This window comes from Plectropomus leopardus, chromosome 23 (genome assembly GCF_026936395.1).
Source record: "Plectropomus leopardus strain MGB_pleo_1.0 chromosome 23, ASM2693639v1, whole genome shotgun sequence".
In the NCBI taxonomy this organism is placed as follows: domain Eukaryota; kingdom Metazoa; phylum Chordata; class Actinopteri; order Perciformes; family Serranidae; genus Plectropomus; species Plectropomus leopardus.
This window is the reverse complement of record NC_142198.1, coordinates 12,341,313-12,361,075: the sequence shown is the minus strand read 5'-3', so window position 1 is coordinate 12,361,075 and position 19,763 is coordinate 12,341,313. Positions and strand designations below refer to the sequence as shown.

Sequence of the window (19,763 nt, the reverse complement as noted above, 5' to 3'; positions counted from 1 at the left end):
AGGGTCCCACACCTCATGAAACATTAATTACACCAAGCGCTGAGGAGATAGGGATGCTTAATTAGAAATTATTCACTGCGTGGCGAGAACTGAGCGATAGCATTTCAGCAGCATGTAAATTGTCCGTGTGAGATCTAAAATAAGCACAGCAAAAAAATCTGTGTAGACGTTATGCTTATCTGGCTTCCTCTCACTTGACTGTCTTGTGAAGTGTGATTCCCTTTTACCTGATAGTATGTTGAGTGAAGTAGGACATGTGTTAACCCTCTGTTCTCCTGCCTTGTTTGGCGCTTCTGCGCCTCCACCCCTCGCTCTGGTGGCTGTTACCTATCCTATACCTCCTGCGTGCTTCATAAATTATTTACACCACCCTGCTCTTCCCCCTACAGACAGGATGTAATTGACACAGAGGATCTGTCAATTACCCTAACATCTGGGAGGGACTGATTGGTACATTGCTCTCCTGCTTTCAGCCCTTCGCCTCTCAACTGTCCCTCGTTGCTGCTCTTTTTAGCCCCATCCGCAATCTCCCACTTCTCCTTTAGACATTGTCCAACGACATGACTATAACGTACTTGATGTGAAATACCCTTGACACCGTTGCCCCCTCATCGCAGTTCCAGGCGTTTCCCCTAATCCAAGCCACGACTTTAAAAATGGCCCGCTCCTCCCTTCATCCCATGTGTATTGATCTTTCTCTCCACCCAACGATTGCCACCACATCTCCCTGTCGAGTGTGTAGCTCTCGAGTGTGTGTGGAATGTCCTTCCTCTCACAAGATCACACAGTGGAGTGGTAATAATGTCACCGGACTGTACCTAAGGTAATGGATCGGTCTCACTGTTACATGCAGGGCTCGGGGCATAAGTGCTGGCCTTGGGAAATGTCAGATGAATATCAGAGAGCAGGCCTGAGTGCTAAGAGTTAGGGGCAGGGGATATCTGTTATGGCGACGTAAGAGAACGCATTAAGAGACATGCACAAAGCCTATTAGGGGTGTGCATGGCAAGGATGGTGGGAATAGAATTTATGGGTCTGTGGAGAAACACATGTGAAAGTGAGATAAGGGTGAAAGACTTGGGACTCTAAGCTGAGGCTAACAGACCTGACTGTCTGCACATTTGCCTCATATATGGATCTTTTCATGTAAAATCAATGCAAAAGTGTTGATGAGTCTACACTTAAGGCGCACCAAGTATATGTGGGTTTAATAAGACAACAAGCCTTTCAGTAAGTAAGAAAAATGAATACATTATCATAACATAGACTCTGAAACTCCAAACCATACAGAAACAAGAGGTGTCTACAATAATGAAGTCTCTCTCCACTCGAAAATGTGTTTTTCTTATATTTATGTCCCCTAATATGTCCAACCTTGACTACAGGGACTTATATCTGTTTGTTATAGAGAGGTTGCATTTAAAAGAGAGAATCTATCTGCGCACTAACCTAAAATCTGAGACTTAAATGTACACCATACAGTTAGATTAGGTTTACTGTTACTATTAGGTCACTGATTCGAGAGCCAATCTCTGTCCAATACAAGAAACACATATCCGTAACAGACACAACACAGGCAAAGAAACCTGAAACCTTCAGCGCAGAGTGGACTTGTCAGTACAGAGAGCAGATTTAAAATAGTCAAAGCTCTGACAACATACATGGTCGAGTATGCAGTTTTTGGATGTAAACTGGACAGCAGAGCTTCCTTCCACTATCCACTAACACCCCACCTTAGCAGATATTATTGTGTTTCAGGACCACTATCACTGTGTCAGCCACTGGCAGTTAGCCTGCATGCTAACAAGGTAAAAAAAACAACATAATAAAAATATAGGATGCTATTGAGGCCATACATTCTGATATGTCTGGTAGTCATCTCCTCTGACTAATGGCTTAAACTCTCTGGTGTTTCCTCTAATGCTAATGCTTGCCATCTTGATGCACATTGTTCTTTCACCAGTCAAAATAGCACAAGCAGTGTGGAGAAAGTGTATAACAAAACTAAGCGCAGGCAGAACTGGTTGGCTAGATGGAGGCAAGATTTAGAGTTTCTCAGTGAGGGGGGAAGAGCAGATACTACTACAGTACATGGGAAAGCTATGTAAAAACACAATACTAGCGTTGATATAAGACTTCTGAACATATCTGGAGAGGGACTTTAAAAGAATATTTTTACATTTTTTGGCACAAACTACACACAGTTTTCTTTCCAAGAGATAGATGAGATGATTGATATTGCTCTCTTGTCTGTACATCAAATATGAGGCAAGAGCAATCAGCTGGTTAGTTCAGCTTAGCATAAAGACTGGAAAAGTAGGGAAGACATTAGCCTGGATCCATCCAAAGATAACAAAATCCACCCACCAGCGGTTTGATGAACAGATTATATCTTGTTTGTTGAATCCATACATAACCAAAGTGTAAAAACATGCCAGGCTAGCCCCCTGTTTCCAGTCTCTATGCAAAGCTAAGCTAACTGGCTTCAGCCTCTTGAGAGAAAGCTAATGCGTACATACCAAAATATTGAAGTAGTCTTTTAATAATAATGATAATGGCATTGTGGAGTTTACTCCAGATTGCACTAAAACTGCAAACTTTTGATAAACTGTGTTCTCTGTGTATCTCCCACAGAGTCCTCTTTTACTGTAACAATAAATGATTTAAGAAAAAAAGTGCATTAATTTCCTTTCCTCCCTTGAAGAAATCCAATTTTTTTTAATTACCAATATACATGGTCTTATGTTATTTATATATACAGTATAAATAACAGAACACCTCAGTGGGACACAAAGAGTTCTTTCATCTCAATTCAAGGAGATTTTGTATTTTTTATTCTGATCTTGGTCGAACAAACTCAGTGTTGAAAGAAGGACCCTTACCTGCTCTTCAGATGCTGGATGCTCCCAAGGCACTTGAAGCGACCGTTTACCATGATGGCCATGCGTGTGCACAGTGCTTCACACTCCTCCATACTGTTGAAAGAAAGGGGTGAGTGTTGCATAAATGAAAAGCGGCAGTAATACCAGACGCTTGAGTCTCTTCATCCCAGATGAAAGACAATGACATCTTGAAACTGGTCTGCTTAGTATAATACGGGTATTTCAGGGATTTGTGTCATGTCTGTCCTCATTCAACCACAAAAATGTTCTGTATTCAAGGCTTGTGAATTGATCAGTTTTTCTTTCATAAACAGTAGAATCAGTTTTATATTGTGTCAACTCACATTATTTTGCTAAAGCTTTCTACTGATTTACTGAGACCTCTCACTCACAGTTAAAGTTTGGATTAGAACAATTTTACATGTCTACTTTGACACCTTAAACGGACGACAAATTTGGTAATTAGAGGGAGAGGAAGGGACCATCTGTAGTTCTTATTATCTCATTTTTTCTCTTTCAGTGTTGGGCTGGAGCAGGAGTCATTTGTAGTTGAGGCAGAACCTGTGAAGCCTTTCTGAGGAATGGTGCAATTAGGATTATGACTTTGTAAAACCTGGTGAATCTGCCACTTAACAAAACACAACCACCTGGTCATGCCATGGACGATTGGATGCAGCTCGACCACACTGCCACATGGACGACAACAAATGCTTTTATTTCTCCATGAAGGGAAAACATGTGATGGGGATAATATATTTCAAATGGAACAACAGCACAGATCATTCACATGCACTGCCAGGGGCGACAAATGATTCAAAAACACAGTCAATTTGGGAAGTGTTAAAATGAATAGGCATGTAAATTGCTAAATGTTCCATATCAACTGGGGCCATCAAGTTTTACCAAAAAAATAAAAAAAAGAATCAGCTTTTAATCTTTTCCTCCTCACTCAAAATGTCCAATATTGGCAAATACTGGAGGAGAAAAAGTTGGGACTAACTTTGCTCCAGGAAGTCTTGGATAATGAAAAGACTCCAGCACTGATATTGACAGTTTCTCTTTTCAAGGAGGGGAAAAAAAAGTTCCAGTCAGTCAATATGCCCTCATACTTCATGAAAGCTTTATGGCAGCCAGTGTGGTTCTGGCAGCCAATATTATCTGCCACGCAGGAAACAATATCTTACAACTAAAGTGTAACGCCAATCAATTATAACTCCAGTATTTTCAACTCGTGTTCATTTTGAGGACAGTTTGGTGTCTCTGCTTTCCCTGGTGAAGATTATTTTGACTTTGCAGTGTGAATCTATCTCAGAAATCAATAGTAAAGAGTGATGTTGCACCTGTGTGATGTGAGAATGACTGAGCGTCCCTCTTTGATGACACTCAGGATGCAGTCCCACAGGAAGCGCCGGGCTTTGGGGTCCATCCCAGTGGTTGGCTCATCCTGCAATAAATATAACCTTTTCAAAAGCAGCTCCCATTGTCTTCCACATCAGCACATCATTTAAGTCAAGAAAATGCATGTCCTGCAGAAAATGCGTGTGAATACTGACAGCTGAAATGAATCTAAAAGCATTACTGAAAATGCAGAAATATGAAGCAAATTGCCTGAAAGATAGAGAAGCTCTAATGCATTGACTACAGTGATGAAAAACCTGTAAGCTTCAATGCAGAACTTATACTTGGCAGCTGAACTTCAGTGAAAAACTGTCAAAGGTTGAAATGAAAAGGCTGAAGTAAGTCATGCTTTGCAATTTAAAGAGCATAAAAAATTGGATCGGTGACAAATAATGGGAAGTAACAGGATAGTAGGGGCTTAAAGATCCCTTAACTTAAATCAATATATTAATTCAGTGATTTAAGATCCCATATTATCGATGTGAAATCACTGGTACATATCGTCATCTTTTAGATATGCCTTTATTTTCTAAATTCCTGAGGCAAGTCTGTGTCACTGTCAAATAGCGCCGGGCAGATAATGAGAGAAGACAAGATAAGGTAATGAGGATATTTACTAGGGATAGGTATGGGGACTCAATAACTTTCAACTGAAATAACTTTGTAATATTGAAATGTCTACAGTGTAAAAGCAAAACAAAACAAAAAAACGTTGTCCAAAGAATCGATATATTATTGTATCTTGATGAAACTAGCAATTTACATCTGTACTGAATAGCTGAGTGGGGAAGCAATAAGCAACATAAAGTATTCAAAACATCTCAACCCAAATAAACAATTATGGATTTCTGGACTGATGTGTGTGACAGCGCTTTCCAAAAGCAATCGACAAAACATCAAAAGAAGGACATGTTTTTGAAGAATGATGTTCCATCTGTCCAGCAAAGGCCCAGAGACGTGTCCAATGTATGCCAATGCGCATTGAAGCTGTTCTGGCAGCTGGTCCTAACCAAACACATTAATGAGACACTTGTTCTGTCACCCTTATGTGTGTGTTAACATGCTTTTGGAGACAGAGAAGTGTAAGGAAAGAATAGGAGGCGTATAAAGGCACAGACATACCTGGGTAAATTTTAAATATACCCATGAACACATAATGGAGACACATACTGAAGCGCTCTCCAACATAGCACAACACACACACACAGAGTCTCAGTGACTTGCTGTTTCTTTTTCCTCAGGGCTAGTCTGTCCGTGCATGATTAGAGAGTGACAGTACTCAGTCCATTGGCTGGTTTCGTTCCAGGCCTGGTTCTCTCTCACTAGCAGAATCCTACAAATCCCGTGGGATATTTCCATCACCGTGCCCAATGTGTCCCTGTGCAAACCCTACGTGGCACTGCCTCAAGGCCGCCTGGACTCCCTGGGCTCGCACACAATACTGAAACTGACACAGACACGGACAACACATTATCCCGCTGCTTCAGAGTGAAGGCTAGCACGGCTCAGGCCAGTAAATAGGCAGGTTTGGAATAGTGCAGCTCCACAGGCTGAACACAGAGCCAGAGAACAGACACGGTTGGGAAGATTATTCTGTAAATGTGCTTTATTATGGATTACCCATAACCTGACTAAAATTGTGATTAGCAGCATAATCTGATGTATTGCTTTTAACCATGCAAAGTAATGAATTTGTTACAGTTTTCAGGCAGCAAATTAAACTGCAGTAATGTTGCATATTTGAAGATATTTATGAGTATGAACTGACATTAAATCTATTTATATAATGTGATATTTCTGCTTTATTAGACCATGTGATGTGGTGGATGGGATAACAAGTAAAATTTGCAATAATCTTAATGAAAGTTTGTACTTCGGCTCGCACCCACAGGGAGCCCCAAGAGGGATTTAAGGTCATTAAAGTTTGGCCCTCATAATAAAACGGACACAACTTCCTAATGCGCATTAAAGCCACTTAATTGAAAGCATGTGACGCTGTGTATTCTCAGTCATGCCTTCATTAATCTTCCATCAGTGTGAAAATGCTTTTGCCATCAGTTTTAAGTCCTGATAAATAGGAATTTAATACGTGCAAACACTGCTGTGTGCTTTGCGTTTCTGATTCTTGCTTGAAAAAAAAGAAAGGAAAAAAAAATTAAATATGACCAGTGAGTGACCTATGAAAAATACACCCTTCTTATCCACAAGTAATGTACTTGTAATCCTTTGGGAAATTCAGTAAGGATTTACCACATCGATCAGCGAAAGCTTGTTTTGTCTACTTATTTTTGAAAGCATACATTATCCTAAATTTCTCTATTCTATCATCTTCCTGCTACAGTTGAGTCTCTGTGTGCTTGTTAGGAAGAAAAAGAACTCATCTGCTGTAATCAAAACATCTGCACAGCATCAATATTGATTTAAAGTATTACACTCTTAAGTCTTAATAAAACAGCAGCGTATCACATTTTCACCATGTACAACACATCAATAAAGATGTATCTCACCAGGAAAATCACTGGAGGACATCCGATCAGGGCTATCGCTGTAGAAAGTTTACGTTTGTTCCCACCGCTGTAGGTTCCTGCTGACTTGTTGGAATACTTCACCAGCCCCAATTTCTGGATCCCCCACTCGGCAACCTATTGAAGACAAAAATCAAAGTGAGCAAACCTGTTATAGTGTTAAAAAGAGTGTTCACATAAACCACATCATCAGATTTTCCATGATGGATTATATTTTGACTTTACTCTAATGTATTTAAAGTGGAAACAGACAACTTTTCAGCTCCCCTTGCCTCCTTTTTCCCAAGCGATGCTATTGTTGGCATCGTGGTCGGAGACAAAAACGGATTGGGTTCCGTTTCCCTCAGAGTCTAGCAAACAGTAACTAATATCTGGATTTCAATTCTAAATATTAACAAACTTATCTTTAAAGGGGAGGACTGTCCTCAAACAATGCAAAGACTACACAAATAATCCCTCTTAATCATCATTTATGACTCACTGAGTGTGTGGCAGGGTATTAATCTGCAGACTCTGCCCTCTGCCTGCATTTTCTTATTTTCTTCCTTTTGTTGTGTTTGGGACATTTCTGGGCTGCATTTTTTGTGCAGTTGTGTGTAACCCCCGGTCCATAACCCCCCCCTCCCACACACACACACACACACACACACACACACACACACACACACACCCACACACAAATACAGCATGCAAAACATTTCTTTTTCAGGTTTGCTGGTGAGCACTAGAGTTAAGCATGAAATTGAAAAGTGACACAGACTTGCCCTTTTTTTGTTCAACAGGTAGGTGCCAGTGGTTAGCTTTGTAAGCTTATTAAAGAAGGAGCTTTTCTATTACAACAAATGTAAAGTTGCTGAAATTTGAAGTTTCAATGGCATTCATTTTCTGCATTTATTTGTTCATGTTTAACAAAGGTTAGACATTAGTCATGCCACACAAAGATGATGATCACAACCATTTCACATCCATACAGGGTTAATGGTATACAACTTCGAATTTTCAAAAAAATGTTCTAAACAAAAGTACAGGATCAGTACTCATTATTGGTAAATGTGCAAAAGTTGATGCACTTCCTTTGTTCCCTAATTCGAGCCTTTACTTTTTCTGGGATATCAAGTAGACAGACAGGATTGCATAGTGAAAGTGAGGGGACCAATCTTAACACAGACATCTTACCTCAATACAGCAAAAAAACTTTTCTATACCCACTTTAAGCTCTGTGGTTTTCAAGGACAAGACCTGAATGCTGGCATCACTGTAAGACTTTTATCACAGACTGCTAAGGTACTTTACACCTTGCTGTTTAAACGTCTCATCAAACGCCAGCAATCATGAACGTCGCCAAAGTGCAGAATATCAGCAGGTCTCAAAGGACATGTTTGGTGTTCCAAGGCTTTGGTACCACTTCCAGGGCACTTCTTGAAAATACACGTGGTTGTGTCTTTTTATTGATCAAGCAAATATTACTACACATGCTCAATTTGAATCAAGAATTGTCACCCAAAGAAGGTACATCACACACTGTAAAATCTGACAAGTTGATTTTACTGTAAAAAATCTAGCAAACCCACAAAAAATGACAGTAAGTGTAACTATTTATCTTAATTTATGTTTACTTTCTATCTAATTGTTAAGTTTACTTAAGACTTAATTATATTTTCTGAATTTTGTGACACTTGTATATTTACTTAATTTTGTGAAACTTGTAAGAATTAAAAGTTTAATTGAATCAATCTTTCAAAGTTTAAGCAACTTCAGTAAAAACCAAGTTTACTGTGCTTTATAGCTTTATTCTGCTGGTTGCATACTCATCAATCATTTTTGTATTTTCTTAAACATGTTTTCCTTGAAAAATGTAAGTGAGTGTTATTATTAATCTTAATATTTGTTTACTTTATATCTAATTGTTAAGTTTACTTGAAATTTAGTCAGATTTACTTAATTTTGTGAAGTTGTTGAAACTTAAAAAATGACAAGTTCAATTAAATCAATCTAAGTTTTAGCAACTTTACTAAACAAAATATATTGTGCTATATATTTGTATTCTGCTAGTTGCATACTCTTCAATCATATTTGTATTTTCTTAAACGTATTTAAAAAACAGAACTCGCAGATCTTCTAACGTCATTATTTGCAAAATCCTCCAGTCAAACTAACTCGGTTTACTAAAGTTGCTAACACTTAAAAAGAAAAAGGTCATTTCACTTGCCTTTTTTTAAGTTGCAACAACTTTACAAATTAAGTAAATGCAGCTAAATTTCAAGTGAACTTAACTCTTAGATATAAAGTAAACATTAATTGAGATTTATAGTTATATGTACTCTCCTTTTTCAAGACAGTTGGTTTCCAAGATTATTTTAGTAAGATCTAACTATTCAGATTTTACAGTGCAATGGGCCACAGTAAAATTAAGAGTTCTGCTAGCAGCGCAGAACTGGGTCCCTTCACACTGCAGCTAAGAGATCAAAGTCCTGGCGCCAGGTCTGAGGCCTATAGCCGCCGCCAGCCTCTTCCTCTTTTGATCTTCTTGTTGTAGAGACGGGCGTTGTGAGGGGAGTGCAGGCAGGCCGCATCAGGCCGGCCACACCATTGGGCATAGTGAATAATGTAGAGCCATAACCCACAGCTGCTGCTTTTCTACCACCGGCCATTTTTCATTATGTATGGCTTCTCCCATTGAGGTTATCTATCACTTCGACATGTACTTCAAGCTTGGCCTACATGCATTCTAGTTGTGGTATTTTGATGGTAAAAATAAAACATTCTGAAATGAAATAAACATGCCTGGAAGTAGTAAAACATTTGAGTGTTTTCGATGTTTTTAGATATTCCAATCATGACGGCTCGGCAACTTATCTACATGGCTATTTACGTTCAAGATATTGTGCCTGACAGTGTCAGAGTAAACAAATTAAATCAAGGACAAGGACAAGAGAGTATGGAGGGATATAATGGTTACCATGGCGATCTCTTTTTCTGGCACCCCTCGTAACCTGGCGTAAAACTCCAGATGCTCTCGTCCAGTCAGCAGTTCATCAAGAGCATCAAACTGGGGACAATAGCCCATGTTCTGGTGCACGTTCCTCATTTCTGTCCGTATGCTGGAGAAGAGAACATAATAAAGATTTGACAATGGAGGTCATTAATGTTTGAGATCACAGATCTAAAGGTTATATTAAATGACTTAGCAAGACAGAGAGTAGGATATCAAATATACAATAAGAACAGTTAGAAGGCCAAGAAGTACACACATAATTTATGTTGCCTATTGTATCACAAAGAGAACAGAGATTAAAATTGATTTACTTGGAAAGATTCATCACATTTCCACAATACCTCGATAAGAAAGAAGATCGCAGCCTGTGTGTCAGGGCCTGTGTTTCTCTTTGAAACTCTTCCAAACTAATATAGAGCAGCAGAGAGGTTCATTTCACATTCTGTACTCATAGTCTCAAGGAAGTGTCCCCAAAACAGAAAAGCAAACAAACTTTAAAAAAAAGAAAAAAAAAAAGAAGCTCTGCAATCTTTTCCAGGCATGCAGTTCCAGGGGTAACAATGTGCACCCTCTAGAGGCAAGTGAAATAATGACAGCAGCTGCTCTGGTTGCAGGCAGGCCCCTTTTCGCCATCTATAATATTAATTCTTTCACCCCCCGCAGACAACAAATGTTGCAGCTGATTTTCAGTCTTCTTTTAACAGCTGCTTGTTTTTTTTAAAGATAATATTAGACCCATTTTTCCCCTCAAATGTTATTTTCTAAGAGCAACGGCCAGCCTAAGGGAGGCTAAATGTGATTTGATGTGTCTAGAGGCTACTGGATCTCAACAAGGCCATAGTGGACTGAAAGCTTTACTGATCTAATATTGTGTTTTGTTTGAGCTTTGATACAGGGTCATGATAACAGAAGGTCATATAGCCTTCAGCTGGTTCAGCTTGTCCCCAGCTTTTAAAGTAGTTCCACCCTTCTAGTTTGTTAGCACCAGCTGGACAGATTCTGTCGCTGTGTGTCTAACCTCAGCACCAATCGGCTGACGACAATACAGCATTTGGGGACAAAAGCTAATATGACGGGAGATCAGGTGTAGCCACAGATTTTTCAGCCAAAGACTACCTCTTTCTTGTGCCGCTGATTGTTTACAGTTGGATTAACAACTTGAGACATTTAAACTAATCTCTATAAACAGATACTTGTATATGAACATTGATACATTTGAAAAAAATAATAAAAAGGTAAAAACTTCATCAGAGAATAGCCGAAGGGTTCCGAGTTTGGATTTTGGCCAAAGCATTCTGCATCTTTTGCTCTCCACACTGACCTGACTGATTTACCTGCAAGCAACCAAAGCCTGCTCAAACGTGATGCAAACCAGAAAGTTTGCCATACCAAAAGGTTAAGATATAACCTTACAACTAGAATTGTAAATACATATTTTAACATTTGCATTTGAAATTTACTGACCTCAACAAGTACTAAACATGTCTCTACATTGTATTGATGGGAATCTTCATTAAAATATATCGCTGATCCAAACAAAAACGTTTTAATTTTAAAAGGGTGATGCTAACTTCTGAGTCAGCCAACAGAAAAACGTCCTCGCTGGGTCACTGGATTCCCTTATGAAGTTTACTGTTTCAGTGCACTGATGTCATTTTTGACAATAAAGTTACATATCTTTGTCACAAGTATTTAAAAACCATATCCGAGGGATAATTGCATAGCATTTTTATTAGCCAATATATCAATATCAGCATTTTTTAATTCCTTATATCGGTATTGGCATCAACTCCAAAAATCCAGTATCGGTTGGGCTCTAGACACCAGTGTCTCCTATTCTTTTGGAAAGAATGTGCATATTTCTTTCTTTCTTCATATTCTTTACAGAAAAACAATAATGGCGCATTTGTGGGTGTAGCTGAGAGGAAGCTACAACAAATACCAACACAAATGGTTTAAAAATTCTTTTAATAGCAATCCAAACAGAGGTAGTCCACTGGTACCATCAGTTTGTTCTTAGTCTTCTACAAAAGACAGCCACTGAACTACTCCTGGCTGTTAGCAGTCTAGCTTTTGTCTTTTGCATTCCATAGACACTAACCTCCCAGCAGCTCAGATGCTGAATGCAGGTATCAACACTTATTCCTTGTGAGCACAGAACCACAGATAAGAGAGGCAGTTGTCAGGAGAGCAAGAACTTCCATTGAAGAGCTGCTGCCGATCATTTTTCTTGCCAATGCACAGAAAGCGTAATGAGCTGAAAACAGAAGAGTGGGCGTACATACATCTGTTTTTCTCTCTTTTCAGTTTTTGTTTCCCCTAAAGGTCTCTCGGATTTTTCTTTGATCTCGGTTACCCACATTAATCAGCATTAACACTGCTGTGTTAGGCCTTGCTCTATTCAGCTCTCTTTCTTTGTTGAACACAAAGTCAATTACCAGATGTATAAATGAACAGCTATAGCAACCGTTGTGACGTGAAACCAACCGCAGCTCACACACAACTATGCTCGGGTGTGCTGCTTTAGAGATGCATGCAGAGGCAGAGAAACACAGTTGTTTGTTCCTAAAAATAAGGAAGAGCAAGCCTTCCTTCGCTCAAGTGCTTGAGTTTCATATTGCTGGTGTCAAGCTATTTTTTTGGCATGTACAAAGATTTCTTATGACTGATTCTGTAAGGCAGAGACAAAAAAACAGCAAGGTACAGGGCGAGGATGTGAAAAGGAATGAAATATGTGCAAGATGTGCAAGAGGCAGGAAGAAAGCCAGAGCAGGGTTTTCAGCGTTTCTGAGAATATCGCAGTGAGGAGACATGAGAGAACCAAAGTTGAAAAGGCAGAGATGGCAGAATGTATAAGAGATATCGAAAACTACCTAGCCAAGAAAAAAACAAAGAGCGAGAGTGAGAGAGATAGAGGAATAGAAAGACGAGTTACACAGAACAAAAGAAGCTGAGAGAGAGGCTCTGAGCTATAAAAATCCCCACCTCAATCCCCATATGAGCAGCCATCTTGGGTGGCTAATTATGATGAGTTACTTGGTGCACTAGTGGGAGTTAGCGCCTCACCTGTATCCATTTAGGAAGGCCTCTCCACCGGAGACTGGGATGTCTCCTGTCAGCATCTTGAACGTGGTGGTTTTCCCAGCCCCGTTGATTCCAAGCAAACCGAAACACTGAGGGAAACGGGGAAACATTATGTAGCCTCATTGGAAAACAGACAGCAGACAATGGTGCTGGATGACATTTCAAATATCCCGTATGCAGTTTTCTTTTGAATACACATTAACCTCTTTAATGATGTTTATGTATAAACTGTGCAAATATTTGCTCGATACATACAGTATAATTGAAAGTACAATTTATAGAGGATGCATGAGTGGTTCAGTGTTGAGCAAAATAACAAATTGATGTATTTCTGTACACAAACAAAACAACAGACACTAAATCAACACGGCAGGCGCACAGGAACAAATACTGTAAAAACCCAACCATTCCCAGCAGCATTTCTTCCTGCTTCTGTAAACTTCTACAACAAACACAATCCTCTCACTGAGTCGTTTCTCCCCGATGCTGCTGATTTGACTTCCCTCTGGAGGGCATGCGGCAGGAAGTCGTCCCCAAGGAGCCCTCGTGGTCACGTGACCTGCCTTAGGTGCTCCAGCATAAATATTTGATTTCTGTCATTCATTGATCCCTGCTTGTTTGTGACCTGTGCTTGTGAATGCATAGAGGAAGGCTAAGCTTGATGTAAATAATGCATGGAAATGCAGTGTGTGATCAGCAGAGCCCTGTGAATCACAATATTCCACTGGCATTTACATTGGGCTTTGAGTAAACAGTGGCAGGGAGGATGGATACCACCGGAAAGCCCATCGAGCACGACTGCCTGTCAGCATTTGAGATTATGTTTAAATCAAGCTTCCAGTGTGTATGTGTGTGTGTGGGGATATGTGTACTGTATAACATGCTATAGAATGAGTAAGGATGCTTTACACTGAGGTGCCTGAGTCAAAAACGGTGTGAAAGTTCACTTTGTTGTTTTCAGTTGTTGTTTTCCCACTGTTAATTTGGCTGAGCTAAACATCACTGGTTCCTCATGCCTTCGCCTCACAGACTCGGCTGCTCCAGCAATGCTCTTCTACGAGGCTGCTTGTGTGTTTTTAGCACACACATGCTTGGCAGTAACATAATGGCAGAAAACAAGCCCGATAAGAAGATTAGTGTTCCTCCTGACGCCTTCTCTAAGCAGCGCTTAAAAGATATTTTGATTTGACGCAGTGAAAGGCAAGAAACTGCCAAACACCAATTCAAATTTTCAAGAAATAACTACACTGGAAATCCAAGCCCAGACAGAGAATTTCAGCTCATTGCTCTCTGCTCTCATATGTCAATATTTTGTAAATATTATCACTAATATTCAAATTTTACTTGAGCGTTTATCATTTAAGTCAAGTCACATCCAGATTTCATGTTAAGGCAATGACGAATGAAGATTTCTCTCATATGGGTGTTGCTGAAAAGTAATCTAATGCGAGAAAGTCATCAGCCAGACTGTAGGCTTGAAGAGGTGCTTGTGTGATTCAGCAGCATTTGGCTCACCTCTGCGGCAGGTACTCCCACACATAGCCTGTCCACAGCAGGGGTGCTCTTCCGAGAGTATACCTGCAGGGAGCAGACAATAAAATGAATCAAGCAGCCAGCTAGAGAGAGGGAGAGAAAGAGGGTGAGGAAGCAGGAGGCAGGGAAGGCTGGGGAGCTGAAAGTGAGGGAGACAACAGAGACGATAGTATGACAAAATATGGAGCGATAGAGCAGAGCAGCAGGGAGGAGGAGATGGAAGAAGCAGGTGGAAAATGAAGTGAGAGAAATGAAGAAAGTGACGGAAAAGAAATTATCAAGAAGGGATAATTTGCAACATTTAGAGCCAGCCAGATGGGAAAAGGTATTAAAAAAAAGTTGGAGACTTGCACAGGGGGGAGAAGAGGAGGACATGAACATTAGTATTTGTGACTGCAGTGACAGTATTCATGAGGAAATCTGTCTCCACTTTGAGTGCCACTTCAGTACCCTCAATAACCTTCAACACACTCACAAGTCACCCAATATTCTGTGTATGGACACCAGCTTTACTGCAGCTGCTCAATATACAGAGATGACTTTAGCTTAAAAGCACCCTGTACTAATCTGACTCTATTAAACATGGTAGAAGTAGATAACTAGCCCAAAAATGTATAGTCCCACCAGAGACAGTGAAAGGATGTGATGCTTGTTAATACCAAATGAATATTTCACATCCAAATTATCATTTGTATATGTACCATTCACTCCATGCTACACTGAATTCTTGAAGAAAAAATTGATTTTTTTGCATGCCTTCATGGTGTGAACCACGACAAAAATTGAGAAAATTACTGACAAATAGAAGTGGATGGAGGCCGGCTTTAACAACAACAAGACTAAATCAAAGCATCTGTACAACATCAGTACTTCCTAAACATGCATTTTCGCCATCATTTTAAACACTTCTGCATAAACAGTCTAAACAGGAAGCAACAGGCGCAGATGAATGACAGCAGAACTTCTGGCTAATGAACAAGCTAAGAGGCAGGATTTCAGTAGAAAGCATGTGACTACCCAGGTGTATCGCTCGTCCATGCATTTATACAGAATGGTTTGAAATAGCAATGTTTTACCACAAATGAATGTGTTATACAAAGGATACAGATGGATTATGACACTTTGATTATACTACATGAGTTGTGAGGAAGTTTGTAAACAGATGTTTTGATATAGTTTTGCTGTTGTTCAATGTGCACCCTTTTAATCCAATTCAACAAGAATTTTCTCCATTTTTGAATTTTTTGTTCACTGCGGCAGTGTGTGAAAAAGACATGTTTTTGTCACAAATTCAGCATAACATGGGATGAGTAATTGACATACAAATGGGGGGATAGAGTATTCCTTTAAACAGCTGTGTGCTGCTGCTGGAAACGAATGACACTACCATAGATAAGAGTGTTAAGACTGAATCAAAAAGACTGAGTTACATGAAGTCATGTACAGTAAAACAAAAAAAAAAGAGCTTAAAGAAGCTAAAATGTACTAGAGAGCAGAGGGGAACTGGAGTATTTGTGAAAAGTCTCTGTGTTTCACCATGAGTAATCCCTTTAAAATTAGTCTCATCATTTAGATAAAAACATTGAAAAGTGCAGCTTCAAGAACTGACAAATAACATGTTTTTTTTTAAACATGTTATTTGTCACAAGTACACTACCATGATATGTTAGCATTATTCAAAATACACAAGAATTAGAGGGATTATAAGCTTTAGACATATATATCAAACACTGATGTGTTGCACAAGGTCAGATTTTGACCTGTTTAGTGGTGGAAATTGCCTCCAACCAAGCACCCCAGGAATAAACACAAGGAGGATCTGATGGGTTAAAAGATTAATATATACAGTATATTATGGAGAGAGTATACCTGTGTACATAAACCGAAGAAAATGACCCCCCTCCCTCTCACTGAGGAGTAAGTCGGTGGTTATTTATGGGTAAAGCAGAGCACATAAGTCTTAACAGGATTGCTTCTGTGCTGCTAACATAAGGTCAATGACCTATCCTAAGACAGCGAATAAAGGCAAGACACATCTTACATGTGTTATAGTTACAACATCATGCTTGTATAACATAAGATCACATAACACGGTTCCACCAATATCAGAGTTGGAAAAAATATACAGTGAAGACTTAATGTTTCATACTAATTTACTTTCACAGTTACAACATGAAAACTCTGGCAACCATGGATGCCAAATTCGACGGTAATCTGGCCAATATTGACCAAAGTGTAAGACTGACAGACCCTTAGATGGACTCTCATCGTCGCTACAAAAGATAAATAGAGATGCAGAAACCATCCTCAGGACACAGAAGAAAATTCTCACATTTTGATTGTGAGTCAGTATCCTGCTAAAGTCATGTAGCGACACTGAAAAAATGAGGTGGTTGACAATTCACAACATCTCACTCGAAAACTTTCCATCCTGCATCCACATCCTCCCCCGCTGACCAGCCACATCCATTCACATTTGCATTCAAGTCTGCATCATCTGAAAATCCCACCAGAGGAGGTAAAGAAACTCCCACAAGCCAACATGATTTTTGTTACAATCTAAAACAAAAAATACAGCAGCAGAACATTCGACAAAATGAGGTATTTAGTGCATGAGGTGTTTTTCCACATCCAAGACTATGTTAGGGGTTTGATATGTTTTCAAAGTGGTTTGAAAGCAGCGTTGTCTTGCTCTAGCACGAAACGACAAGACAAGGCCTTTGTTGTTGTTGCTGAGTGTGACAGTTAAGACATTTAAAATTCAAAATCAAGGACAGCACTGTGCCCCTTTGAGTTACGAAAGAGTGACTACTGTTGGCTTGTTTTTTCGTTTTTTAAAAGTTGAAAACATAGTTTTTGATGAGTGTTGTGTGTGTTTACGTGCCCGTGTGTGAGTGCCACAGACAGAAACGGCGAATGTTCATTAAAACAGAAAAGTGACAGAATCCTTCTCAGTATGAAGGATACATTTCCTGTATAGAATCTCCAGACCAAATATCTACCATTAAAAAGACTCGGATATCCCAGCTGCATTCACAACGCTACCAGGCAAATGTAAATTTAGAGCTGCCACTTCAAGCCTGACAAACAATGACATTGCATTTATTACACAGTTGGCACATCAAAAGCATTTGATAAAAGCAGGAGTTCCATAGATCCATCACTCCTTCAGTGCCATCTGGCAGCTGCACTTAGTACATATCAACCTGGATTACACATACTACTTTTTACTGGTAGTTTGCGGTGCTAAAGCCACATCAAAGCAGCACATCCATGTATGGAGGAAGGCAATTAAAGGATAATTCCCCCCTGACTTGAGCGCCACAGCAACTGTCACAATAAGCAGGCTGATGTCTAAGCAGATGAGACAGTTGACAGGATGCGATGGCGGCAGTTGTGTAAACCTAAAACATAGATTTAGGTTTGAAAATCACAAGCTACAAACACCAAAGGCTATAGCTCAGGTAGTAAATCATGACACCGACAAAGCTTTATTTCAAAAGCTTTTGCCAATATACGGTCCATTAATTTCACAAATGTCTCACAGCAGTGTAAGATGCTATCCCAAGGTACCTAAAAGCAATTTCTGACCATTTCTGTCCAACCGAATCCAGCGATCCTATCGGATAATCTCAGAAAGCCCTTCTTCAGCATCACCCATCACGTTACAAAGGTTTAAGTTATAACATATTTTAAACTCGACGTTACTTAAAGAGGCGGTTCACCCCAAATCAAAACAGCATATTTTTTTTTCTCTTACCTGTGGAGCTATTTATCAATCAAAAATGTTTTATGTAGTTTCCGAGTGTTGCTGGAGATATTGGCTGTCTACCTTTTCATGAATATGACTGAACTAGATGCATTCACCTTAATCATTGTGTGTTTCTGTGTGTGTGTGTGTGTGTGTGTGTGTGTGTGTGTGGGGGGCATTATGATTGACATTTGACCTTTATATAAAATGAAGGATATAAAATGTCATCACATCATTATTTTATCCTATTACACATCTGTGGGAAATTTTGTCATAAACAGGGTATGAATTCTTGACTGAAAACATAATGCCTCCAGCCATGCCCACGCAGAGGCATTAAAATAAATAAATAAAAAAGGACGAGAAAGCAAAAATTGCAAAAGAAAGAAAAAAAAAATATTGCTGGGAAAAACTCCAAGAAAATACAATTTATAAAAAAGCTAAGGTCAGTACCTATAAATATTCTAAGGATAATTTGTAGCAGACGCCAAAAATATTTTGGCCCACAAAGGCAGCCTTTCTGTAACCACAAAACACACAGCTCTTGTCAAACCAGTGTCATTCTAAATACAAAGTACACATTATCACATGAGCATATCTGTAGTATACGCCAAGGAGCCACTTATCACTCATTAGTCCCCTACATTCAAACAGCTGTCACAAGGTTCTTTAAAACTTTCTCTGTCAACTTAGTGAGTGACTGGAAGGTTAAACTGACAGCATCGGGCCCGGAAGATGCTCACAGACGGACACACTTCCATTACAGTCTCCATCGATTACGTTGCCGGCGCTAACGCAGCAGTTAAGTGGAGGCTAGCAGGTGGAGCATGTAGCAAAACACTCCTGTTTAGAGCAGAAGGAAAGGGAAGGGGAGGAGCAGGAATCTGACACATGATTGATGGCCTGTCGATCGCTTCAGAGGCATGCTCAGATTTATGACAGGCTCAGCCTGTGGCGTACGGCCACCGAAGCCATGCGCCCATTGATCAATCTGTTATCTACACCCCAAATGGATGGGGCACAGCTGTGGTGGGAGTCAATGAGGGCACTGCAGGAAGAATCCTGATGACTTCTGCCACTGCACTGCTGTTTTTGTGCGATGATGGGCTACTGTGTTTCATCTCAATAAAATATTGCCAACCATCAAGGTGTGTATGAACAATGGCAGGCTGTCAGCAGCAGACAAGCTGGATCGAATGAAATCTAATATCGTTTGACACTGTTTTAAAGATGTATTTACAGTGAAGATGAAGTGTTTTTACATATTTAGTGCATTAAAAAAGTTCTCTCTTTAAGTTCAAGCTGGAAAAGAAACATTCCTCTTCACACGCTTTCACCTTGCGAAATGATTTGTAAACCCATCCAACTGTTTTACCCAGCACTTGTTCGGTAATTACCCTAGGGAGTGTCGCGCACGTCTGTGTCCGTGAGCAATGAGTGAAAGATTAAGTACAGCGAGACTGCGAAGACTGTGGGAGTAAAGGAGCGAAGAAGGGTGGCAAGAAGCAAAAGGCTGTTAGATCGTCCAGCTGTCAGCACCAGAGCTGCAAAGCAGGCTGCTGTGGTGACACTTCCTGCTGCCACGCCACCCGCAG

At 39.8% G+C, this 19,763-nt stretch overlaps 1 protein-coding gene across 2 annotated transcripts in view; it reads right to left on the bottom strand.

Moving 5' to 3' along the window:
- The window catches only part of LOC121961901 (phospholipid-transporting ATPase ABCA1), a 222,396-nt gene that overhangs the window by 20,127 nt on the left and 182,506 nt on the right, over window positions 1–19,763 (bottom strand). For both annotated transcript variants that reach the window (XM_088073211.1, XM_088073212.1), the window contains 6 exons: window positions 14,400–14,462; window positions 12,867–12,973; window positions 9,765–9,906; window positions 6,788–6,922; window positions 4,223–4,326; window positions 2,883–2,975 (listed from right to left, as the gene is read on the bottom strand). In XM_088073211.1, the coding sequence (XP_087929337.1) occupies window positions 2,883–2,975; window positions 4,223–4,326; window positions 6,788–6,922; window positions 9,765–9,906; window positions 12,867–12,973; window positions 14,400–14,462 (644 nt within the window). The remainder of the gene's footprint in view (window positions 1–2,882; window positions 2,976–4,222; window positions 4,327–6,787; window positions 6,923–9,764; window positions 9,907–12,866; window positions 12,974–14,399; window positions 14,463–19,763) is intronic.